The sequence below is a fragment of the Melanostigma gelatinosum genome, assembly GCF_949748355.1.
Source record: "Melanostigma gelatinosum genome assembly, chromosome: 5".
In the NCBI taxonomy this organism is placed as follows: domain Eukaryota; kingdom Metazoa; phylum Chordata; class Actinopteri; order Perciformes; family Zoarcidae; genus Melanostigma; species Melanostigma gelatinosum.
The window spans coordinates 2,377,834-2,401,498 of NC_136638.1; the positions used below are offsets into that span (position 1 = coordinate 2,377,834).

At 40.7% G+C, this 23,665-nt stretch overlaps 1 protein-coding gene across 1 annotated transcript in view; it reads left to right on the forward strand.

Annotated features, from left to right (window-relative positions):
• Positions 1-23,665, forward strand: part of LOC306777393 (storkhead-box protein 2-like) — an 80,388-nt gene that overhangs the window by 43,174 nt on the left and 13,549 nt on the right. Inside the window, exon 2 of the mRNA XM_079268480.1 lies at positions 12,410-12,562. Coding sequence (XP_079124606.1) covers positions 12,410-12,562 — 153 coding nt within the window. The remainder of the gene's footprint in view (positions 1-12,409; positions 12,563-23,665) is intronic.

Here is a 23,665-nt window from a genome sequence, read left to right on the forward strand (position 1 = left end):
CATACATCTATATCTATACAGATATATCTATACATCTATAGCTATACAGATATATCTATACATCTATATCTATACAGATATATCCATACATCTATATCTATACAGATATATCCATACATTTATATCTATACAGATATATCTATACATCTATATCTATACAGATATATCTATACATCTATATCAATACAGATATATCTATACATTTATATCTATACAGATATATCCATACATTTATATCTATACAGATATATCCATACATCTATATCTATACAGATATATCTATACAGATATATCCATACATCTATATCTATACAGATATATCCATACATTTATATCTATACAGATATATCTATACATCTATATCTATACAGATATATCCATACATTTATATCTATACAGATATATCTATACATCTATATCTATACATTTATATATATACATTTATATCTATACATCTATATCTATACATCTATATCTATACAGATATATCCATACATCTATATCTATACAGATATATCTATACAGATATATCTATACATCTATATCTATACAGATATATCTATACAGATATATCTATACATCTATATCTATACATTTATATCTATACAGATATATCTATACATTTATATCTATACAGATATATCTATACATTTATATCTATACAGATATGTCCATACATCTATATCTATACAGATATATCCATACATCTATATCTATACAGATATATCCATACATCTATATCTATACAGATATATCTATACATTTATATCTATACAGATATATCCATACATCTATATCTATACATCTATATCTATACAGATATATCTATACAGATATATCTATACATTTATATCTATACATCTATATCTATACAGATATATCTATACATCTATATCTATACAGATATATCTATACATCTATATCTATACAGATATATCCATACATTTATATCTATACATCTATATCTATACAGATATATCTATACATCTATATCTATAGCTATACATCTATATCTATACAGATATATCCATACATTTATATCTATACAGATATATCTATACATCTATATCTATACAGATATACCCATACATTTATATCTATACAGATATATCTATACATCTATATCTATACAGATATATCCATACATTTATATCTATACATCTATATCTATACAGATATATCTATATCTATACAGATATATCTATACATCTATATCTATACAGATATATCCATACATCTATATCTATACAGATATATCTATACATTTATATCTATACAGATATATCCATACATTTATATCTATACAGATATATCTATACATCTATATCTATATCTATACAGATATATCTATACATCTATATCTATACAGATATATCCATACATCTATATCTATACAGATATATCTATACATCTATAGCTATACAGATATATCTATACATCTATATCTATACAGATATATCCATACATCTATATCTATACAGATATATCCATACATTTATATCTATACAGATATATCTATACATCTATATCTATACAGATATATCTATACATCTATATCAATACAGATATATCTATACATTTATATCTATACAGATATATCCATACATTTATATCTATACAGATATATCCATACATCTATATCTATACAGATATATCTATACAGATATATCCATACATCTATATCTATACAGATATATCCATACATTTATATCTATACAGATATATCTATACATCTATATCTATACAGATATATCCATACATTTATATCTATACAGATATATCTATACATCTATATCTATACATTTATATATATACATTTATATCTATACATCTATATCTATACATCTATATCTATACAGATATATCCATACATCTATATCTATACAGATATATCTATACAGATATATCTATACATCTATATCTATACAGATATATCTATACAGATATATCTATACATCTATATCTATACATTTATATCTATACAGATATATCTATACATTTATATCTATACAGATATATCTATACATTTATATCTATACAGATATGTCCATACATCTATATCTATACAGATATATCCATACATCTATATCTATACAGATATATCCATACATCTATATCTATACAGATATATCTATACATTTATATCTATACAGATATATCCATACATCTATATCTATACAGATATATCTATACATTTATATCTATACAGATATATCCATACATCTATATCTATACAGATATATCTATACAGATATATCTATACATCTATATCTATACAGATATATCTATACAGATATATCTATACATCTATATCTATACAGATATATCTATACAGATATATCTATACATCTATATCTATACATTTATATCTATACAGATATATCTATACATTTATATCTATACAGATATATCTATACATTTATATCTATACAGATATATCCATACATCTATATCTATACAGATATATCCATACATCTATATCTATACATCTATATCTATACAGATATATCCATACATCTATATCTATACAGATATATCCATACATCTATATCTATACAGATATATCTATACATCTATATCTATACATCTATATCTATACAGATATATCCATACATCTATATCTATACATCTATATCTATACATCTATATCAATACAGATATATCCATACATCTATATCTATACATCTATATCTATACAGATATATCTATACATTTATATCTATACAGATATATCCATACATCTATATCTATACAGATATATCTATACATTTATATCTATACAGATATATCTATACAGATATATCCATACATCTATATCTATACAGATATATCTATACAGATATATCCATACATCTATATCTATACATCTATATCTATACAGATATATCTATACATTTATATCTATACAGATATATCCATACATCTATATCTATACAGATATATCTATACATCTATATCTATTCAGATATATCCATACATCTATATCTATACAGATATATCTATACATTTATATCTATACAGATATATCTATACATCTATATCTATACATCTATATCTATACATCTATATATATTCAGATGTATTTATACATCTATATCTATACAGATATATCTATACAGATGTATTTATACATCTATATCTATACAGATATATCTATACATCTATATCTATACAGATATATCTATACAGATGTATTTATACATCTATATCTATACAGATATATCTATACATCTATATCTATACAGATATATCCATACATTTATATCTATACAGATATATCCATACATCTATATCTATACAGATATATCCATACATTTATATCTATACAGATATATTTATACATCTATATCTATACAGATATATCCATACATCTATATCTATACAGATATAGCTATACATCTATATCTATACAGATATATCCATACATTTATATCTATACAGATATATCTATACATCTATATCTATACAGATATATCCATACATTTATATCTATACAGATATATTTATACATCTATATCTATACAGATATATCCATACATCTATATCTATACAGATATATCCATACATCTATATCTATACAGATATATCTATACATTTATATCTATACAGATATATTTATACATCTATATCTATACAGATATATCTATACAGATGTATTTATACATCTATATCTATACAGATGTATTTATACATCTATATCTATACAGATATATCCATACATCTATATCTATACAGATATATCTATACATCTATATCTATACAGATATATCTATACATCTATATCTATACAGATATATCCATACATCTATATCTATACAGATATATCTATACAGATGTATTTATACATTTATATCTATACAGATATATCTATACATCTATATCTATACAGATATATCTATACAGATGTATTTATACATCTATATCTATACAGATATATCTATACAGATATATCTATACAGATGTATTTATACAGATATATCTATACAGATATAGCCATACAGATATGTGTGTGTATGTATAAGTGCAGAACTACTACTTCAACTTGTAATGATAATATGCTGTAACTCCACTTCTATACTTATATAAGCAATTGTTTCATCGTGTGTGTGCGTGTGTCCTACATCCAGCTTTAGTGTTCGAACTGGGTCACACCAGAACCCAGCTGCAGTACTGCAACACCGGCTAAGAGAGCATGTGCACACACACACACACACACACACAGTGGAGCAGAGATGTACGTAGCACAGCAGAGACAGGCTACAGAGATATTTAAAGGGAAGAGACTGTGTGTGTGCGTGTGCGTGTGTGTGCGTGCGTGTGCGTGCGTGTGTGTGCGTGCGTGTGAGATAGCCACAAAGAGCAACTGGGGATGCGTTGTCATGGCAGCCCTCTTGGCAGCCCGCCCACGAGCTTGTATGTCTGTGGGCATCACACAGTGAGGGAGGGGAGCAGAGTGAGGCGGTATGTGATTGGTCACACCCCCTTGTCTTTGTTTGCCGCAAGGGATTGTGGGAAGCCCTTGACTGAATGCTCTTTTGTGTGTGTGAGTGGGAAAAGAGGGAAGGGGGGGGGGGTTGTGTGAGTGTGAGAGAGGGGAGGGGGAGGAGCAGAATGTGTGAGAGAGAGAGAGAGAGAGAGAGAGAGAGAGAGAGAGAGAGAGAGAGAGAGAGAGAGAGAGGAGGATGAGCTAGTGTGTGTGAGAGAGAGGGAAAGGGAGAAAGAGCTGCGCTGCCATCAGAAGCTCTACGAGGCTTTTTAAACGGATTCTATTTGTTTTTCTACTGAAGGAGTGGATTACTATCAGCCAAGGTTTGAATCTGTCTGTCACACGCTGTCTGTCTGTCTCATTGGCTAGCCTGTTAGCAGCAGCTGCTAGTTAGCCTTAGCAGCATAGCGTCAGAGAGGGAGAGGGAGAGGCACACAGAGAGACAGGTACGAGTGATTGAAGGATGGATGCAGACATATTGGAGGAGAGGTAGATACTGGAGCTTTACAGAAAGCTAGAGAAATGGAAGGATGGAGGGAGAAATGGAGGGTGAGAAAGTGAGGGAGGGAGTGCATGACAAAAGGAGGGGGTGTGGTTTAGTGCTGTGGACAAAGGAGGCTGGCTGATTGTTTACTACCACTGCAGTGAGAGAGACTGGACGATCAATGTTCCATCATCCTCCCTCTATCACACTCTCTCTCTCTTTTGATTCACACAGCTGCTCCCCTCTTTCATCCTCTGCATCACAGTTTTCTCTCCCCCTGCGTATCATTTCTCCTCCTCTGTGTCTTTGGACAGTGTAGTAGTAATGGAGTGAGCGGGGCTGTAAGCTAACAGCTGCGGCTACAAAATGGCTCTTCTTTACCTCAAACTCAGGGATTCCGTCGGCAGGACTGGATCAGCAACAGTCGTGCTGCTGCAGCTTGTGAACACTCACCAGTCCCACGTTGAGTTGTGTGTTCGTAATGACGGAGTGTGTTCTGCCTCCATGTATGTGAGCTAGCTGCCCGCTACGTGACCTGGTCAGTGTGCATTCTGCACCTGCAGTGAGAGAGGAAGGAAGCAGCAGAAGCACATGTTGTAGTGGTGGTTGTTCTTTAGCTTTTAGAGTATTCGGCATTCTTCTACAACTTGGGTCTTTTTTTTGTTCAATGAAAGGGAAACACAGATGTGTTTTGGTTCCTTCTGTTTGAGCCAGTAATAACAGTCTAATGTACTGACTGATGATTGACACGCTAAATAACGTTTTTGGATCGACTTTGATAAATAGACAAATGAAACCCACAAAATGTCAAGAAAGACAATATCTTTACAGCTAAACCGAAAAATACAACGTTCCACCCTCTGAATTGAATTGTCTCTCTTCCACCAAACTGAGACGGGTTTAATTGACCTTTAACTCATCGTCAAACATCTTGGTCTTTACACTGTTTCAACAATCAGCTAATGAATCCTAAATTCTCTAAGATGTGGAAACATGCCGTCTCTACCTGCTGCAGCGACTCGTTGGTGGCCTTCACGTCTTTAGAAGTAGACCATTAAATAAGCAAACAATGCTGGTCTCGGTTGTCTTTCCCAGTTTGTCTTTGGGCGCCTGAAGGTCTCCAGCACACCATTGTCCCAGTGAGAAGGAAAACTTTCTTGCATAGCTCGCTCTCTTGGTGTCGCTGTCGGCGACAGCATCCAACAAAAACTGCAGACGCTTACATTTATTACCAGTTAGTGTTGGTTCATGGCAGCTCAGCTTCTGGAGGTCCCTGTCGGCCATAACCTCCCCACTGCAGCTGCAGCCTGGAGCGCCCTCTGTGGAGGATGAAACACACCCCACAGAGAGAAGGCCAGAGCACACGTGTGTCCGCTGCTTTTACAGTCGACACGCTGCAATAAGAAATCTACCAAAACTGGTTTACAATTATAAGGAATTTAATTCCACTGATGCAAGTACGATTACAGTTAAACATTGGAGTACATACTCCTATGAAATATTAAATCAATAAAATCCCGTTTGCAAAAAACTCAACTCAGCTCCTCAGGTATAAAAAACACATCCGTCGTCTGAGAGCCTTCACAGAGAGAGAAAAAGACTTTAAATCAAACCACCCACATATTCGTTCGCGACTCCTCCCCTCCCGTCTATCTCAATTTCTATTGGCTAACTTCTCTACACACTTCTGTAAACTCCTATCTCCACATCTCTCTCTCCCTGAGCAGCTAACACATTCAAATTGTCAGTTATGACTTACTCCCTTCTATAATCCTTCAGTATATAAGCTAAGCTTCTGCAACTTGGCAGAAGCTTCATGTCTTATTAGCTACTAATCTTACAACCCTTTATGTTTATCTTAATTAAGCATTCCAAATACACTTATGTTTATGACTAATTATGAATTCTTAATTATGAATTATTAAACACTTTCATTATATCTACTGAACATACCGTTTTTTGCTCAAATTTCTTACACCTCTCCGGCCAAAGCAATGTAATATACACTTTAAAAATCCTTGTCCATAACAAGTTCTGCACTCATATTTTGGGATGCCATCTTTGCTGTTGGAAACATAGCAAGTTTGCAAGCAAAACAACAAGGACATTTCTGAGCAGGAGGTCACAGCTACCAGAGCTGAAGTGTCACTCTGTAGTTCCACATTGCCTTGATGATATGATCAGTGCTATCTGAACTCAGCCATAGATCATTAAGAAGCACAATCATACATTCTGTGCAGATGCTGGGCAGCAATTATCTGCAGAGGGACGAAAGAGTCCCTGTACACTGCTGTCTCGTCCTTATTTCTTCTTCTGCTCCACACGGGTCTGTTCCAGTCCGGGTCCGTTGACACTCGGCAGATATAATCATATCGTGAGTGACATGTAGATTCTGATCTTAAGTCTTCATATCCAGTCAGTGCCAGCCGTTCTTATTAGGATTTTCTGAAACATGCTTGATATATAAATATATATATACATAGTAACCGCAAGGTCGACGGTTCGATCCTTGGCTGGGACGTGTCATGTGTCGAAGTGTCCCTGAGCAAGACACTGAACCCCCAACCGCTCCCCGGGCGCCTGTCGTAGGCAGCCCACTGCTCCCTATGTACAGGGAAGGGTCAAGACAAAGACAAATTCCCCCCTTACCAGGATAAATATAGTATAATAAAAAAAATCAGCGACCAATAATGCCACTGGACTAGAAGTGCATCGCACTTATCTCAAAGACCTCAGAGTATTGTTTAATACTGGAGTAAAGGAAGCTAGAACTGCTTATTCTGCCAACTTAATCTCTTCTTCAAAGAGAAATCCCAAGATTCTGTTTGACACAATTAATATGATTGTTTCAACGTCTGTCTCTACATGACCATGCTCCTCTGTTGATGATTGTAACAAGTTCCTTATCTATTTTAATGATAACGTAACAGGTATTAGGTCTGGCATTCAGCCTGGGATCTGTTCATCTACATGTAGCTCCTCGCAATCTCCTGCTGTTCTGGACTCTTTCTAGCCTATCAGCCTTCAAGACCTGATGGACTTAATTAACAAAACAAAGCCATCATCTTGTCCTCTGGATCTAATACCAACCTTTCTATTTTAGAAAGTTCTGCTAATTATTGGCCCTGCAGCAACATCTATTGTCAATTCCTCATTGTCTACAGCAGGGGTCTTCAACATGTTTCAGGCCAAGGACCCCCAAACTGATCGACAGATGGAGCAGGGACCCCCGACTATATATATTGTATAAAATTGTGTTTTATATTAAATGGGCCTAGTACCGCGTATACCTCTTTATTGTGCATTCAGTAAGGCAAGTTTATTTGTATAGCACATTTCAACAACAAGGTAATTCAAAGTGCTTCACATAAAACCATTAAAAGCATCAAAACATAAGGCAAAAGAAAAGGAGATTTAAAAACAATTAAAGAAACAGTGTAAGAAATAAAATGCAGTAGTAAAAAGTAAAGGAGATTTAAAACATACATTGAAACAATAATTGATGTCTCCCTGAGACATTACGCTGCACGCAATCAAGCATACACTGCCGCAATTCTGCAATTACTCGCACACAAACCACGTCTGGAAAAGATCTCTGCCGATCTGCGTTTTATAGTGTACGCCTTGCACGAACTCGGTCCCGGAAGAAATGGCGATATATTGTGCAGTCCTTTTAAAACCATTAAAAGCATCAAAACATAAGGCAAAAGAAAAGGAGATTTAACAGCAATTAAGAACAGTGTAAGAAATAAAATGCAGTAGTAAAATGCAGTAATGCAGGAAATTGATTAATATATTAATTGAATGTGGTTCAATTAAAGGCAGCAGCAAACAGAAAAGTCTTCAATCTTGATTTAAATGAGCTGAGGGTCTCAGCAGACCTGCAGCTTTCTGGGACTTTGTTCCAGATATGTGGAGCAGAAAAACTGAACGCTGCTTCTCCATGTTTAGTTCTGACTCTGGGAACAGAAAGTAGACCGGTCCCAGACGACCTGAGGGGTCGGGATGGTTCATAAGGTAGCAGCAGATCAGAGATGTATTTTGGCCCTAAACCATTCAGTGCTTTGTAAACCAACAGCAGGATTTTAAAGTCAATTCTTTGTTGGACAGGAAGCCAGTGCAAAGACATCAGAACTGGGGTGATATGATCCACCCTCCTGGTCTTAGTGAGGACTCGAGCTGCAGCGTTCTGAATCAGCTGCAGCTTTCTGACAGACTTTTTACAGAGACCTGTAAACACACCATTACAGTAGTCCAGTCTGCTGAAGATAAATGCGTGGACAAGTTTTTCCAAATCCTGTTGAGACATAAGTCCTCTAATCCTTGATATATTCTTCAGGTGATAGTAGGCTGATTTTGTAATTGTCTTGATATGGCTGTTCAGGTTGAGGTCTGAATCCATAACTACACCTAGATTTCTGGCTTGGTTTGTGGGTTTTAACATCAGTGACTGAAGCTGAGCGGTGATTTTCAATTGTTCATCCTTGGTACCAAAAACAATTACTTCTGTTTTATCTTTGTTTAATTGAAGAAAATTCTGGCACATCCAGTTGTTGGTTTGTTCAATGCAGTTACCCAGCCCTTGTATGGGATTATAGTCCCCTGGTGACATAGTTATGTAGATTTGTGTAAGGTACAGTGAGTAGGGAGGCCGTGCCACTGACATTTAGAAACACACCGTGTCAGCTGATAGCAATGCCAATATCAACATTGTCTGTCAATTGCATGATAATCATACACACAAGCTATTCACATTGATGTTTTTATTTTAAACGTGGAAATGAAAAATGAGTGATGGCCTATTAGTACCACTGCCATGCATAAAGATACCTGTTATCTTTCATACAACACTGAACTATTAAAATAATGGACACATTCATGTTTAGAGTTTTTTTTTCTTTTTCTTTTTCTTTTTTTAAATTGTCTAATTGACCAAAAATTCCGCGGACCCCCTGTTGAAGGCCTCTGGTCTACAGGAATTGTCCCTTCCTATTTCAAACATGCCACTATCCAGCCCATATTAAAGAAACCTAACTTAGATCCAGCTTTGCCCATGAACTACAGGCCCATATCAAAACTGCCTTTTCTTTCAAAAATCTTAGAGAAAGTGGTGGCCAACCAACTTACTGGTGCACTGGAGAGGCACAACATGTACGACAAGTTCCAGTCTGGGTTTCGTAAGCAACACTCTACTGAAACCGCTCTCCTGAGGGTTTCAAATGACATTCTCGTGTGCTGATGCAGGTGACTGCTCTGTGCTAGTTCTTCTGGACCTCAGTTCTGCATTTGACACTGTAGACCATGACATCCTGATTAAGAGGCTATGTGATTGGGTGGGCATATCTGGCATAGCGTTAGACTGGTTTACATCTCACCTCAATGACAGAAGTTTCAATGTCTCTGTGGGTGATTTTGTGTCTGTTACCTCTCCACTGTCTTGTGGTGTACCGCAGGGCTCAGTTTTGGGGCCTCTGTTATTTTCCCTTTATCTGTTACCTTTGGGACCGATCATAAAAAGCTATAATGTGTCCTATCATTTATATGCAGATGATATCCAACTCCATCTGTCATTCAAACCCAGCGAGGCCTTCACGTTAACTAGGCTCCTGGACTGTGTCAATGCCATCAGAGACTGGACGGCAGAAAACTGCTTACAACTCAACGACACTAAGACGGAGGTCCTAGTTATTGCTCCAGAGGAGTTTGTCCCCATGATCAGGCAGAGTATTGGTTCACTCTCCTCTGCTGCCCATTGCAACCTGCGCAATCTAGGGATGTTCTTTGATCGATCCATATCGTTTGACCCTCATGTTAAGCAGCTGTCCAGATCATGTTTCTTCCATCTAAGAAATATCAGTAAACTGAGATCTGTGCTCTGTCCTCTTCTGTCTTCACAGTCTGGTATATCATCTGTCTCTTAAACCTGTCTCTGTATATTCATTATTTTGCCACTGAATCTTTTGGTAGTTTAGCAAGTGAACCAAAAATTCACATCTACCTTATTTCCTTATTTTGGAAACAATATATAGGGTAGTCAACAACAAGATACAAATCATGTTTTGCTCACTTTTGACTTGTGGTATAAATCACACACGTTTGTCAATTTAGAAGATAGTTTTGCAAGTCACAAAGTTTCATAACATTTGTGTACATTAGAATATGATAGATGCTAAAGTTCACCTCACTCACCTCCAGCTCTTTCTACAGGATCCATCGTGATAATAATGTGTTCCCTACATCTCATATACCATTTCACACAAACTTGTTTCTGTAGTTTCCGTGCAGATTGACTTTCAGTGGTCGTGATCTCGAATGATGTTTTGGTTCAGTCACACTCGACAATGCTTGTTCTTTCAGGATTGGACGGGTGTCCTTCTTTAGATCTGTTGAATCAGCTGTAGTGTATTGTCTTCTGTCTTTACCTTATTTCTTCTGTAAGTTCTGCACTTTATAACTGGACTTTACAATTAAGCAGCATGGAGGACATTGTCAGAATCATCACAAATGTCATGTTTGTACGTTCATTCATTGGTGATTGCTCATCACGCTACACTCTCCTGGAATTGAAAGATAATTTAAAAAAATGTATAGTGGCCAAGTGCATTTTTCTTACCAAATTGGTCATGGAACTGCAAAGTGACACCTGGTATTATCATGTCATCTCTCCATCTTATCTGAGAAGCAAAAAACACAGGTTTATGCAGGTGTACATGTTGCAGAATACGTTGGATTGGAATTTAACTCAGCCGGACCATATATTGTTTATTGTTTATAAACTAGATCCCCTTCAGCTGACTCCTCAGCGGCCGCTAATCTTCCTGGAGTCCACAGAAAGGACAAAATGTAATACATACAAAACATGATACAAACAGTACAGTCAGAACAGTTCAAATAGTACTAGGATGTATATTATCAGAACCGACCATATACACTATGCATCCATAACTACTGCAAAGAAGGAGGTGGTCTGGCTCACATTGTTATCAGATCAGTCAGGTGTAATGCAGTATCTACACATTCTTAACAGTTTCCTTGGCTGGTTTCCACACACCAGTTTATTTTGAGTCAATCTCACATACACTGTCCTGCTACAAATGCTAGAGCACCAAATGTGGATTAATCCACTGCTGAAAATAGTCCTCAACAAATGCGCTACTTCCTCCTGTTTGAGTCCTGTTTGATTAAAAACTACAATGACCAAATGTTTAATGAAATTACAGAATCGTCTACAAAAATGAAACTATGTATTTTGATATGTTTCTAAAGACTTAGAGACACAGAGGTCCTCAGCCGGACAACCGAGACAGCCAGAGGATTTATTTTTGAATGTATCTGAGAGATAGATCTGAGACTGCATAGTCTACAGGTCCTGGTTATAGCACATTTTTATCCACTATCATTCAAAGTGACTGATTTCTGTGATTTCTGTCTTTTCACAGGTGATGTGTCACCCATCAGTATGTCCCCCATCAGCCAATCGCAATTCATCCCTTTGGGAGAGGTATTGCTATTGGCTATCTCTGCTATGAACTCCGCCCACAAGCCTGTCACTCAGGAGGCCCTAACTGAACACCTGCAGACATGTTTTCCAGGTAACACCAGCTCAAACACCTACACGGGTCCACAGCTAACCCCATCCATCAGCCTCTGTCTACTGCTGCACTGCACTGTTATAAATGAAATACAAAGATACAGATCATTTGTGTGTGTTTAGTGTTGTTATAGCAGCTGGTATAAAAGACTCAATGTTTCTGTCACCACCACCTGAAAAAGAAAATTGAATAGCGAACATTTCTAAAAATGAAATAAGTTGTATGTTTCATTTTACTCATAATATTTCCGAGTTAAATAGAATTTTGTTGAAACACATGTCAACCTGGGAAGTAGACAGCCATAGACATGGTGTGTCCACATGCTTCTTTTTACCCAGCAGTTTCTCCTGGAGTACATTATTGAAAGAAAAGAGACATGTGGGTAACAGGTTTGCACCACCCAAGCTTCATGCTAAGTGGTTGGTGCTGACTGATGTCAGGGAATTTACCATTTACAATAAATGCTTCCACAGTTTGATTAAGGAAGCTCTCATAGAATCCGAGCCAAACAGGAGAGAAGAGGCCAATCCCACCCCCTCTCTCAAACCGGCCTTGCAATTATGTGTTTCAAAGTTCGATCAAAGCAAACGATGCTTGAAGCAAAGGAGGTGGGGTCGCTTTGCGACCAAAAGCGAACGTGTCCCTAAAAGTGGATTTTGGTCTGATCGTGCCATGAGCCAGAGATGGTGAAGCATGAATGAAGCAGCTGATGCTAACAAGCCGTAAGTAATGCAGTGCTCTATTATATCCGATGATTTTGTTGGAAATACAAAATAATGCAGACTAAGTTCCCTTTGTTTTCAGTTTTATGATGAATTTAATACCTTTGAGCATTTATTATTTCCACCAAGAAAATTGTTGCGAGTGTGTAAATCTGTGAGTGAGTGTACACCTCTGTGTCTGTCCACGGTTTATATCTCACTCTGCTGCAGAAAACTGCATATTATTTTGGGTGGCCAGTTATGGCTGCATGCTTGGGGACTTCTTTTGGTTGCGGTCACTCACAATTTCTCAAAACACCTTTTACTTCCTGTTTTATACTGCCACTGACTCCTCACTCTCTATTGTCAACCGGCCTGCGGCTGGTAGGGGCCGCTAGTGGTAACACTGCGGAGTGCACCACCGACCTCGTCGCTTTGTCCCAGTAGGTGGGATAACAGTTTGCGCTGTCTAAAGCTAACAGACCTACCATACACACCATAGATATAAAATAAGAGTGGAACGGACACTCCCATTCAAATCAACCTAGCCGGATGATCAGAGCATGCAGGGTTGCCATTTCGAGTGTTGTAGCGGGCTGACGTCAGTATAAACTAAACAGACTTATGGTTGTAGCGGGCTGACATCAGTATAAACTAAACAGACTTACGGTTGTAGCGGGCTAACGTCAGTATAAACTAAACAGACTTACGGTTGTAGCGGGCTGACATCAGTATAAACTAAACAGACTTACGGTTGTAGCGGGCTGACGTCAGTATAAACTAAACAGACTTACGGTTGTAGCGGGCTGACGTCAGTATAAACTAAACAGACTTACGGTTGTAGCGGGCTGACGTCAGTATAAACTAAACAGACTTACGGTTGTAGCGGGCTGACGTCAGTATAAACTAAACAAACTTACGGTTGTGGCGGGCTGACGTCAGTATAAACTAAGCAGACTTACGGTTGTAGCGGGCTGACGTCAGTATAAACCAGGGATTCCCAAAGTGGGGTGCGCGCACCCCTGGGGGTGCGCGAGCTGCCTCTAGGGGGTGCGCGAGAGGAAAAGTGTAATGGCGGTCTGATGGTGTAATAATATTAAATATAAAAAAAAAATGTAATTTTTATTTAAAAACTGTCAGGTGGGACATCTGAAGCTATCAGTCATAAAAGAGGAGAGGGACAGAGAGAGAGAGAGTAATCGGAGGCGAGGGGAACGGAGAGGTGCGTGGGGAGAGACCGGGAGAAGAAATCGAGTCAGAGGAAGATGAGACGGAGGAAGGAGGAAGGGATTGCACAGACAAATCGGGAGCACATCGGCCCATCGCGGAGTCAAGGTGAAAAAGAGGAAACGAGAGTGAGCATCAGACTGGGAAAAAAAGAGGAAATATGATGAAAAGTATCTGTGTCTGGGCTTCACTTGTATTGGCAACGCAGATTCCCCAAAGCCACAGTGCGTGGTGTGCAGTGAGGTTCTGGCTAACAGTCTGAAGCTCTTATTTACGTCGCCACCTGAACACCAAGCATGCCAGTGCAAGTCAAAAGCCCCTTACATTGTTTATATCGAAATTGGAGGAGTTACAAAACAGCCAAAACAACTGCAGTCTCATTCATGTGTTGGGTCTATAAATGACGCACTACGGGCTTCATATCAGTTACAGAATAGCGAGAAAGGGGCTACCGCACACAATCGCCGAAGACGTGAGCTTGCCAGCTGCCAGAGAGATGGTGGAATGTATGATTGGGGAGAAAGAAGCAAAAAAGTTGGACATGATCCCGGTGTCCAACAACACTGTGTCGCGCCGCATCGATGCTTTGTCCGAAGACATCCTGGCTACATTAGTCGCTCATTAATTGTAAATGAAATGTGATAATCTGTCTCTGAGCCTGTGCGTGTGTCCTCGCATCCGTATTGCTCTTTAAAAGTGACGCCTTGTGTCACTGAAAGTTATTGAAACTTTGTTGCAGTGTTTCAGGGCGTTTTCACACCTTCAGTTTGTTTGCTTTGTTGCAGTTGCTCCTTTGTTCGGTTTGTGTTCACACTGCAACATTTAACAGCGGACTAAATCTTGTAAACAAATGCCACGCGCGAGCAAACTGTTCTCTCATTGGTCCGATTCTTATGCGGCTATGAAGGCTTAAAAGGCTCTGTTGCGTCTTTTTTTTTTTTTTTTTATTAATGGGGGGGGGGGGGGGGGTGCGCGAACCCGGTCGGGATGTAGAAGGGGGTGCGCGGCCTAAAAAGTTTGGGAACCGCTGGTATAAACTAAACAGACTTACGGTTGTAGCGGGCTGACGTCAGTATAAACTAAACAGACTTACGGTTGTAGCGGGCTAACGTCAGTATAAACTAAACAGACTTACGGTTGTAGCGGGCTGACATCAGTATAAACTAAACAGACTTACGGTTGTAGCGGGCTGACGTCAGTATAAACTAAACAGACTTACGGTTGTAGCGGGCTGACATCAGTATAAACTAAACAGACTTACGGTTGTAGCGGGCTGACGTCAGTATAAACTAAACAGACTTACGGTTGTAGCGGGCTGACGTCAGTATAAACTAAACAGACTTACGGTTGTAGCGGGCTGACGTCAGTATAAACTAAACAGACTTACGGTTGTAGCGGGCTGACGTCAGTATAAACTAAACAAACTTACGGTTGTGGCGGGCTGACGTCAGTATAAACTAAGCAGACTTACGGTTGTAGCGGGCTGACGTCAGTATAAACTAAACAGACTTACGGTTGTAGCGGGCTGACGTCAGTATAAACTAAACAGACTTACGGTTGTAGCGGGCTGACGTCAGTATAAACTAAACAGACTTACGGTTGTAGCGGGCTGACGTCAGTATAAACTAAACAGACTTATGGTTGTAGCGGGCTGACGTCAGTATAAACTAAACAGACTTACGGTTGTAGCGGGCTGACGTCAGTATAAACTAAACAGACTTATGGTTGTAGCGGGCTGACGTCAGTATAAACTAAACAGACTTACGGTTGTAGCGGGCTGACGTCAGTATAAACTAAACAGACTTATGGTTGTAGCGGGCTAGCTTCTGTATAAACTAAACAGACTTGCGGTTGTAGCGGGCTAACTTCTGTATAAACTAAACAGACTTGCGGTTGTAGCGGGCTAACTTCTGTATAAACTAAACAGACTTACGGTTGTAGCGGGCTAACTTCTGTATAAACTAAACAGACTTACGGTTGTAGCGGGCTAACTTCTGTATAAACTAAACAGACTTACAGCAAGTCGTGGACGCACTAGCGTTGCCTTGCTACTGGAGAGGAATAAAGGATTGCTGGATTTAATGGGAGTAACTGGTGTTTGAAAACGTATGTGCATTGCACTGGTGACCAAAGCATCCATCATTCACCTCCCACAAAATGTAGCCCAAGCAAAGTTGTTGACGTGAGTTTTCACCGTAGCAACTATCTAGAGTCGCCATTTTATTTTGCCCTCAGAGAATTACTACTGCAATAAGTTTAATGACTTTTCTACTCCTATTTTATTTTGTCACTACACACACAGCTGTACCTCGCCACAACTCAGCCGTGGCTACATAGACAGATAGCTTGGTGAGTTAAATGTTGTTTTTGGCAGGATTGTTAGACAACAAGCAGCAATGTATGCAGGCAATCGGCTCATTGCCTCCATTGGTTGCATACAACATCGGTTGTTAGTTGGCTAATTTTCATTTATTTGGATGGTGTGTTTGGCAAACCACTAACAGAACTACCAGGACACACACTGCTGAGTGTATGAAGTGTCTTATATGACAACTTTGAGCTGATTGCTTGCATAACGGTACATCACAGCTTGTTTTTGAGTTTAAATGTGTTTTATAACATCTTACAGCCCATTGGTGTCCAGACAGTCGTGCGTTGTATTCATTCAACATTACAGCAGTGGTTGTTGCAGACACACCTGACAGAGATCTACACACTACTGACTGCACCTTTCTAGGCTGGTCATTTATTTACCGTGGCACACAATTGAAAGGAAACTAATACGGTTCAGTACTGCAGACCATCAAGAAATTTAGTGTAAGTATGACCAGCACAGACATTACAGTAAATTGTAACTTTACTAAATTCACAGTGTTTCACCAAAGTTCAACAGTTCATCATCTGAATGTGTGTCTTCTGCTTTCTTTTATCAGACAAAATCTATATTTTCTATGGTAAAGTTATGAAGTGAAAACGTTTTCAACTCAAGTTGTGCGATCTAAAGCAGATCTGCATCTGTGTGTCTACCGAAATCTTTCCCTTGACTATGTAGGCTGTACAAATACATTTGGAATGACACAGTAGTAACACGACTTTACTTCTCTGAGGATTTAGATCCAACCAGTCCAACCACTGCTTAAGGATGCAGGGGTCGACTGGCCATCAGCAAGTTCGGGAAGACGGTGTGACCCCTCACATACACAGACAACATAGAATAGAACACTGCCTGTCTGACTCGGCCAATGCAATACTTTCCATATTAAGCGGGGATTCGAGCGGCCCCTCCCAATTTGGACTGATCTTCGTTTTTGTTGAAATCCGATTGCCTCAGTCATTTTCACCGTGAACGTGACTGACTAGTGTTCCAGCTCACCTAGGCTTGTCTGGCCAGTCTTCTTTGAGTCAGTACAGTAGTGATGTGATATACAATCTGAGGAGGCAGATGTCAGCAAGACCCTTAAAGGTCTTCAGCGTCACTGTGGCTCAGTGGTAGAGCATGTCGTCCTTTAAACAGAGGATTGGCGGTTTGATCCCTGGCTCTGCTAGTCCATGCTGATGTGTCTTTGGGCAAGACACTTAACCCAAAATTGGTGTATGAATGGTTAGTTAGTCCTGATGGGCAGGTGGCACCTTTCATGGTAGGCTCTGTCATCAGTGTGTGAATGGATGAATCATGACAAAGTGCTTTGAGTGGTCGGAAGACTAGAAAAGCGCTATACAAGTACAGTCCATTTAACATCCATCAGATTCTCTTCATACAACAAAAGCTGTATTGGTGTTAAAATGACTGGCACATTTTTTTTGGCTGCAGTTAAATGGCACTGGCACAAAAGGCGTCTCCACCTCTAAGTCCCAGACGAAATTTGAGTCCCAGTGTGTCCCTGGAAGAGTGTAACCCTGAGCAGCTGTGGCTCAGCTGGTAGAACACTTTACTCCACTAATCACAGGGTTGGAGTATTGATGTTGCTGTGTCCCGAGGCAGATGGTTGAAATGGTAGACGGTAGGACAATGTGTGGAGTTTCCGCACACTCTTCAGAAACATGCAGGATAGGTTGATTGGAGACTAAATGTTAGCGTGAGGCCCTGTGATTGGCTGGCAACCTGTCCAGGGTGTACCCCGCCTCTCGCCCAGTGTCAACTGCGATTGGCTCCTGTGATTGGCTACTGCAGATATTTAAGTGGACTGACCCGACGGTTGAGGATTATCATCTGCTGTTTCATTTTACAATCAATCGTTCATTAGGGCTATAATGTCACTGCAGTTCCCCGGGGCTCAAGTGATGTTCTCACATCTTGTTCTGTCCAACAGCTCTAACCAAAATATTTGTGAAGCTAGAACCAGAGGGCTGGAAATAAGTTCAACAAGAAATCAGTTGTCAAAGTTGTTACTCATTAATTTTCTATCAACTGATTGGTTAACTAAAATTATTATTCCAATTATACTTCTTCTTCATTACTTCTCATCTTTTAGCGGGCAGTAAATGCTTTTTGTCGTGTTCCATGGTGGACCTACTCCGTCTTTTTACATTGCATGGGTTTCCCTCTTTAGAGAACTTGCGTCATGTCACCAAAGCAACTGCACTTCTATGATGTAATAACAGGCAACACACACACACACACAGCTGTCTGCCCAGCTGCTATGCAGTCTATCAATGAGTTTTAATGTGTATGGCTCAGTCATCTCCTCACACCAATTTTTAAGGATAATTTCGCCCATATGGGTGAATTCATTTGTAATGCTGTGATCACTCTAATGCCGCGAATTCATCGCGCTGCATATTCGCGTCAATCGCGCCGCAGGTCTCGCCGGGGACCATTTGTGTACATTTGCGCGAATCGCGCCAGAGAGGGGGCGGGGCTTATCGCCCTGAAAGCCGCTCAACTGTCCGCCATTAACCATGGAACAAATAACCTATTTATGCTTCGTACGTGTTGTGGAAGTCACAGATATCCCGGGAAACTAAACGCCGTCATGTCTGGTTCATAATGTTGTTCAGAGGAGCTCCGTGGATTGTATCGAGCTGTATTCACTGTCCAGCAAGCCACCGGTCGCTGTTTACTACAGCTGTAGGAACACAAAATAAACTGATCTGGCTGTGATTCAACGGCAATAAACCGACAAAAAAGGGACTCCGAAATAACTACATAATGATGCCGATTTGTAGGTTACTGGTCTTCTCAATGGAGCTCTGATGGATCGGTGCTAGGCTATGCTAACATTGTAGCAGCTCCACCAGCACTCAATAACGTCACGTAGACGTAAATACGGCAGCGTCTATTCATTGTTTGTACCGTATGGTTTACACACACACATGCATACACATAGTTTGGTCCGGTCTCTGTTGATATGAGGTATCGTAGAGCTCTGGGTGAACACAGACGGCTACAGGATTTATTTCCTGATTCAACAACGGCAGGAAGCCAGTGATGACGGGGGGAGCAACTCAGCGCTGATAGGCTATCGCGCCACAGCGTCACGCGATTATTTCGCCGAAGTTGAAAAATTTCAACTCACGCGTTTGGGGTGATGGACGAGAATTCCCATCCATCGCGCCGCAAATTTGCGTCCATCGCGCCGCGCCATTGCAAATTCGCCAGTCTGTGCATAGACTTTGTATGTAATCTACTCGCGCGAAAAATTCGCGCCGCGTTTGGTGTGAACACAGCATACCATTGAATAAAGCCGACTTGTTCCCTCATTTCTGTCAGGATCCAGGATCCCTGTCTGACCTGTTCGGTGTTACCTCTGTTTCCCCTGATCTCCTCTCCTCATGTGTTCTGTCATTCCCCCATTTGTTATTGTGTGCCATGTGCTCTCTGTTTGTCCTCTGCCTCCAGACACCTCCCATGGCCACACCCTTGAGTGTGCACAGCTGAGGACACTCCAGCCATCACCTCCTGCTGCCTGACACACCAGACTCAGGGCCCACTAATGAGTCTCCTGGCACTACATAAGCTCTGGCCCTGCAGTCTGGGGTGGTCAGGTCGTACCGTCTTTCACCCGCTTCAACCCCGTGGCGTCCTCTGCCCTCCTTGTGTGTACGGATTACACTCCGCCGCTCTGCCCTCCTTGTGTGACACGGACTACTCTCGCCGTCAAGCTGCCAGCCCTCAGGTGTCGAGCCACGGGCCTCACACCGTCGCTCTGCCACTCTGGTGTCGGACCACGGGCTCCACACCTTCACACATTCGAAATAAGACCTGTTCATAGTAACTTCTGTCTCCCGTGGTCTTGCGTTTGGGTCCTACCTGCGAACTCCCACATAACAGAACGACCTGACCACCCCAGACTGCAGGGCCAGAGCTTATGTAGTGACAGGAGACTCATTAGTGGGCCCTGAGTCTGGTGTGTCAGGCAGCAGGAGGTGATCGGCTGGAGTGTCCTCAGCTGTGCACACTCAAGGGTGTGGCCATGGGAGGCGTCTGGAGGCAGAGGACAAACAGAGAGCACATGGCACACAATAACAAACAGGGGAATGACAGAACACATGAGGAGAGGAGATCAGGGGAAACAGAGGTAACACCGAACAGGTCAGACAGGGATCCTGGATCCTGACAATTTCTGTGACCCAGGCGTCTTTATGCTTTAATAAAGAAATATTTTCTCCATTATTCATGACCTAGTAAACACAATTCTAACATTCTTGGTTACTTTAAAGGTATTGTTCAACATTTTGCAACATATGCTTATTGTATATTAATAACAATCATGTACAAAAGACTTAATGATTATAGGGGGTGTGGCAATTTCATATAGAAACAGAAGGAGCAGGCAGCATACACGTCTGAAGTTCTGTCGTCACAGCGAGGTTGCCAGGTTTGGAACTAGATCATGCGTAGCGACCGGGGACCATGTGACCACTAGGAGTCCTCCTAAACAGCACAAAGAGTTTCCTCTTGAGAAACACTCAAACAGTTGTTAAAAACACTTTTACTAAATAACTGAAATATAGTTTCTCATTCAGGCCAAACTATATGAATCCAATATGCCTCTCTGCAGAGCAGTGAGTTGATAATGTCCCCACCTCTAGGGAAGGGGGACATTTTTCTGCTCCCCAGAACTTGAATGATGCTGTAGAGCTGTGGTTAGCGTCTGAATGCTGCTGAGCAATATCATAATTGATGTTTTGTGTGATTTCGGCGTATTGCAAACTTTAAAGCTCTTTTAGTGAGTCCAACATGAATCGGAAGGAGCTGTTTCTTTCACTGCCCTGTAGGCTAGCACCAGAGTCTTAAACTGGATGCGGGCTCTTACAGGGAGCCAGTGTAGAGAACGGGGAAGGGAGGTTGTGTGGGAGAACTTGGGGCGATTGAACACCAGGCGAGCTGCAGCTTTCTGGACACGCTCCAGAGGTCTGATGGCCGACGCCGGGGCTCCGGCAAGTAGTGAGTTGCAGTCGTCCAGGCGGGAGATGAGAAGAGCCTGGATGAGCACCTGCGCCGGCTCCTCAGTGAGGAAGTGAATCCTCCTGATGTTGTAGAGCAGGAATCTGCAGGAGTGTGTAACCGATGCAATGTTTGCTGAGAACGACAGTTGCTCGTCCAGGGTCACACCCAGGTTCCTCGCAGTCCGTGTTGGAGTCACCACGGTATCATCAATGGTGATGGACAGGTCTCGGTGAGGGCAACCCTTCCCCGGGAGAAACAGTAGCTCGGTTTTGTCCAGGTTGAGCTTGAGGTGGTGTGTCGTCATCCACTTCGAGATGTCAGCCAAGCACGCAGCGGTGCGTGCCTCCACTTGAGTGTCCCCTGGGGGGAAATGACAAGACCAGCTCGGTGTCATCGGCATAACAATGGTAAGAGAAGTCGTGCGAGCGAATAACAGAACCCAGAGATGTTGTGTAGAGCGAGAAGAGAAGGGGGCCCAGGACTGAACCTTGTGGAACCCCCGTAGTCGGCATGCGTGGTTCCGACACGGCCCCAGTCCATGTCATAGGATCGACCTGTCAGTCGGGTTGGGTACCAAAACTTGGTGCCAATATGGCACCGGTTCCTATACGTCCGGTATCTACCGGACCGAAATGCAACGCAGATTTCGGTGCTTCCTTTCGGTGCCTGAGCTGATTGAAATACTTTTTTTACACTACCCTGATGACTCCGTCCTGGCAGCAGGACTCGGTCCTCCGCTCCTCACTCACAGTATTATTACAACGGGGTACTTAGCGCTGCTGCTCATAAGCACAACAACACAGGCACGCCAAAGCTTCTTCTTCTCCTCCTTTGAGGTGTACTGGCAGTTGGCAAACGACAAATTGGCACATTACTGCCACCAACTGGTAAAATAAAATAAGGCATGAGACATGTCGTATTTTGCCAGAGAAGGAAAATATGCTCATATTTCTGCAAAATAATTGCTGACGTTTGAAGCTGTAGTGTGTGTACAGAGCGTGTGTGTTTTGTATTTATTTATATTTATTTAAGTACATACTGTAAACTGTTAACGGTTAACATATTGTTCATAGTTAAAAAGTTTGAAGCTGTAGTTTGAAGCCAAGTGTTTTGTATTTATAGTATACTTTAAACAGTTAATATATTGTTCAATTTGAAGAAAAAAGTATCGGTTCAGGCACCGTTTAGGCACCGGTATTGTTTTAAAAGTATCGTTTTAGCACCGGTATCGGGAAAAACCCAAACGATACCCAACCCTACCTGTCAGGTAGGATGCAAACAGGGAGAGTGCAGCGCCTGAGATGCCCATCCCCTCGAGGTTGGAGAGGAGGATCTGGTGGTTCACCGTGTCAAACGCTGCAGACAGGTCCAGGAGAATCAGGACAGAGGAGAGAGAGTTCGCTCTCGCTGCGTGAAGCGACTCCATCACGCAAGGAGGGCTGTCTCAGTCGAGTGACCCACTTTGAACCCGGACTGGTGGGGGTTTTACAAAACATAACACAATAAGAACAGAAGTGCAAACATAACACTGGTTCTCTGCATGAGTGGGTCATAAAGGTAATACAAAGAGTCTGAACCTAGGCACACTGGGCCCTGTAGGTAGCCTGTGCCTGGAACAAATAGAAGAGTAGTGGACCTGATCCTGCATAGCCTCCAAGGTCCAATCCTCACCTACGTCTAGAGACCAGACCGTTTTTACAATATCAGTTATAGAGCACCGAAGCCCAAAAAGATGATATAGAACAGCGGTTCCCAAACTTTTTAGCCCGCGCACCCCCTTCTACA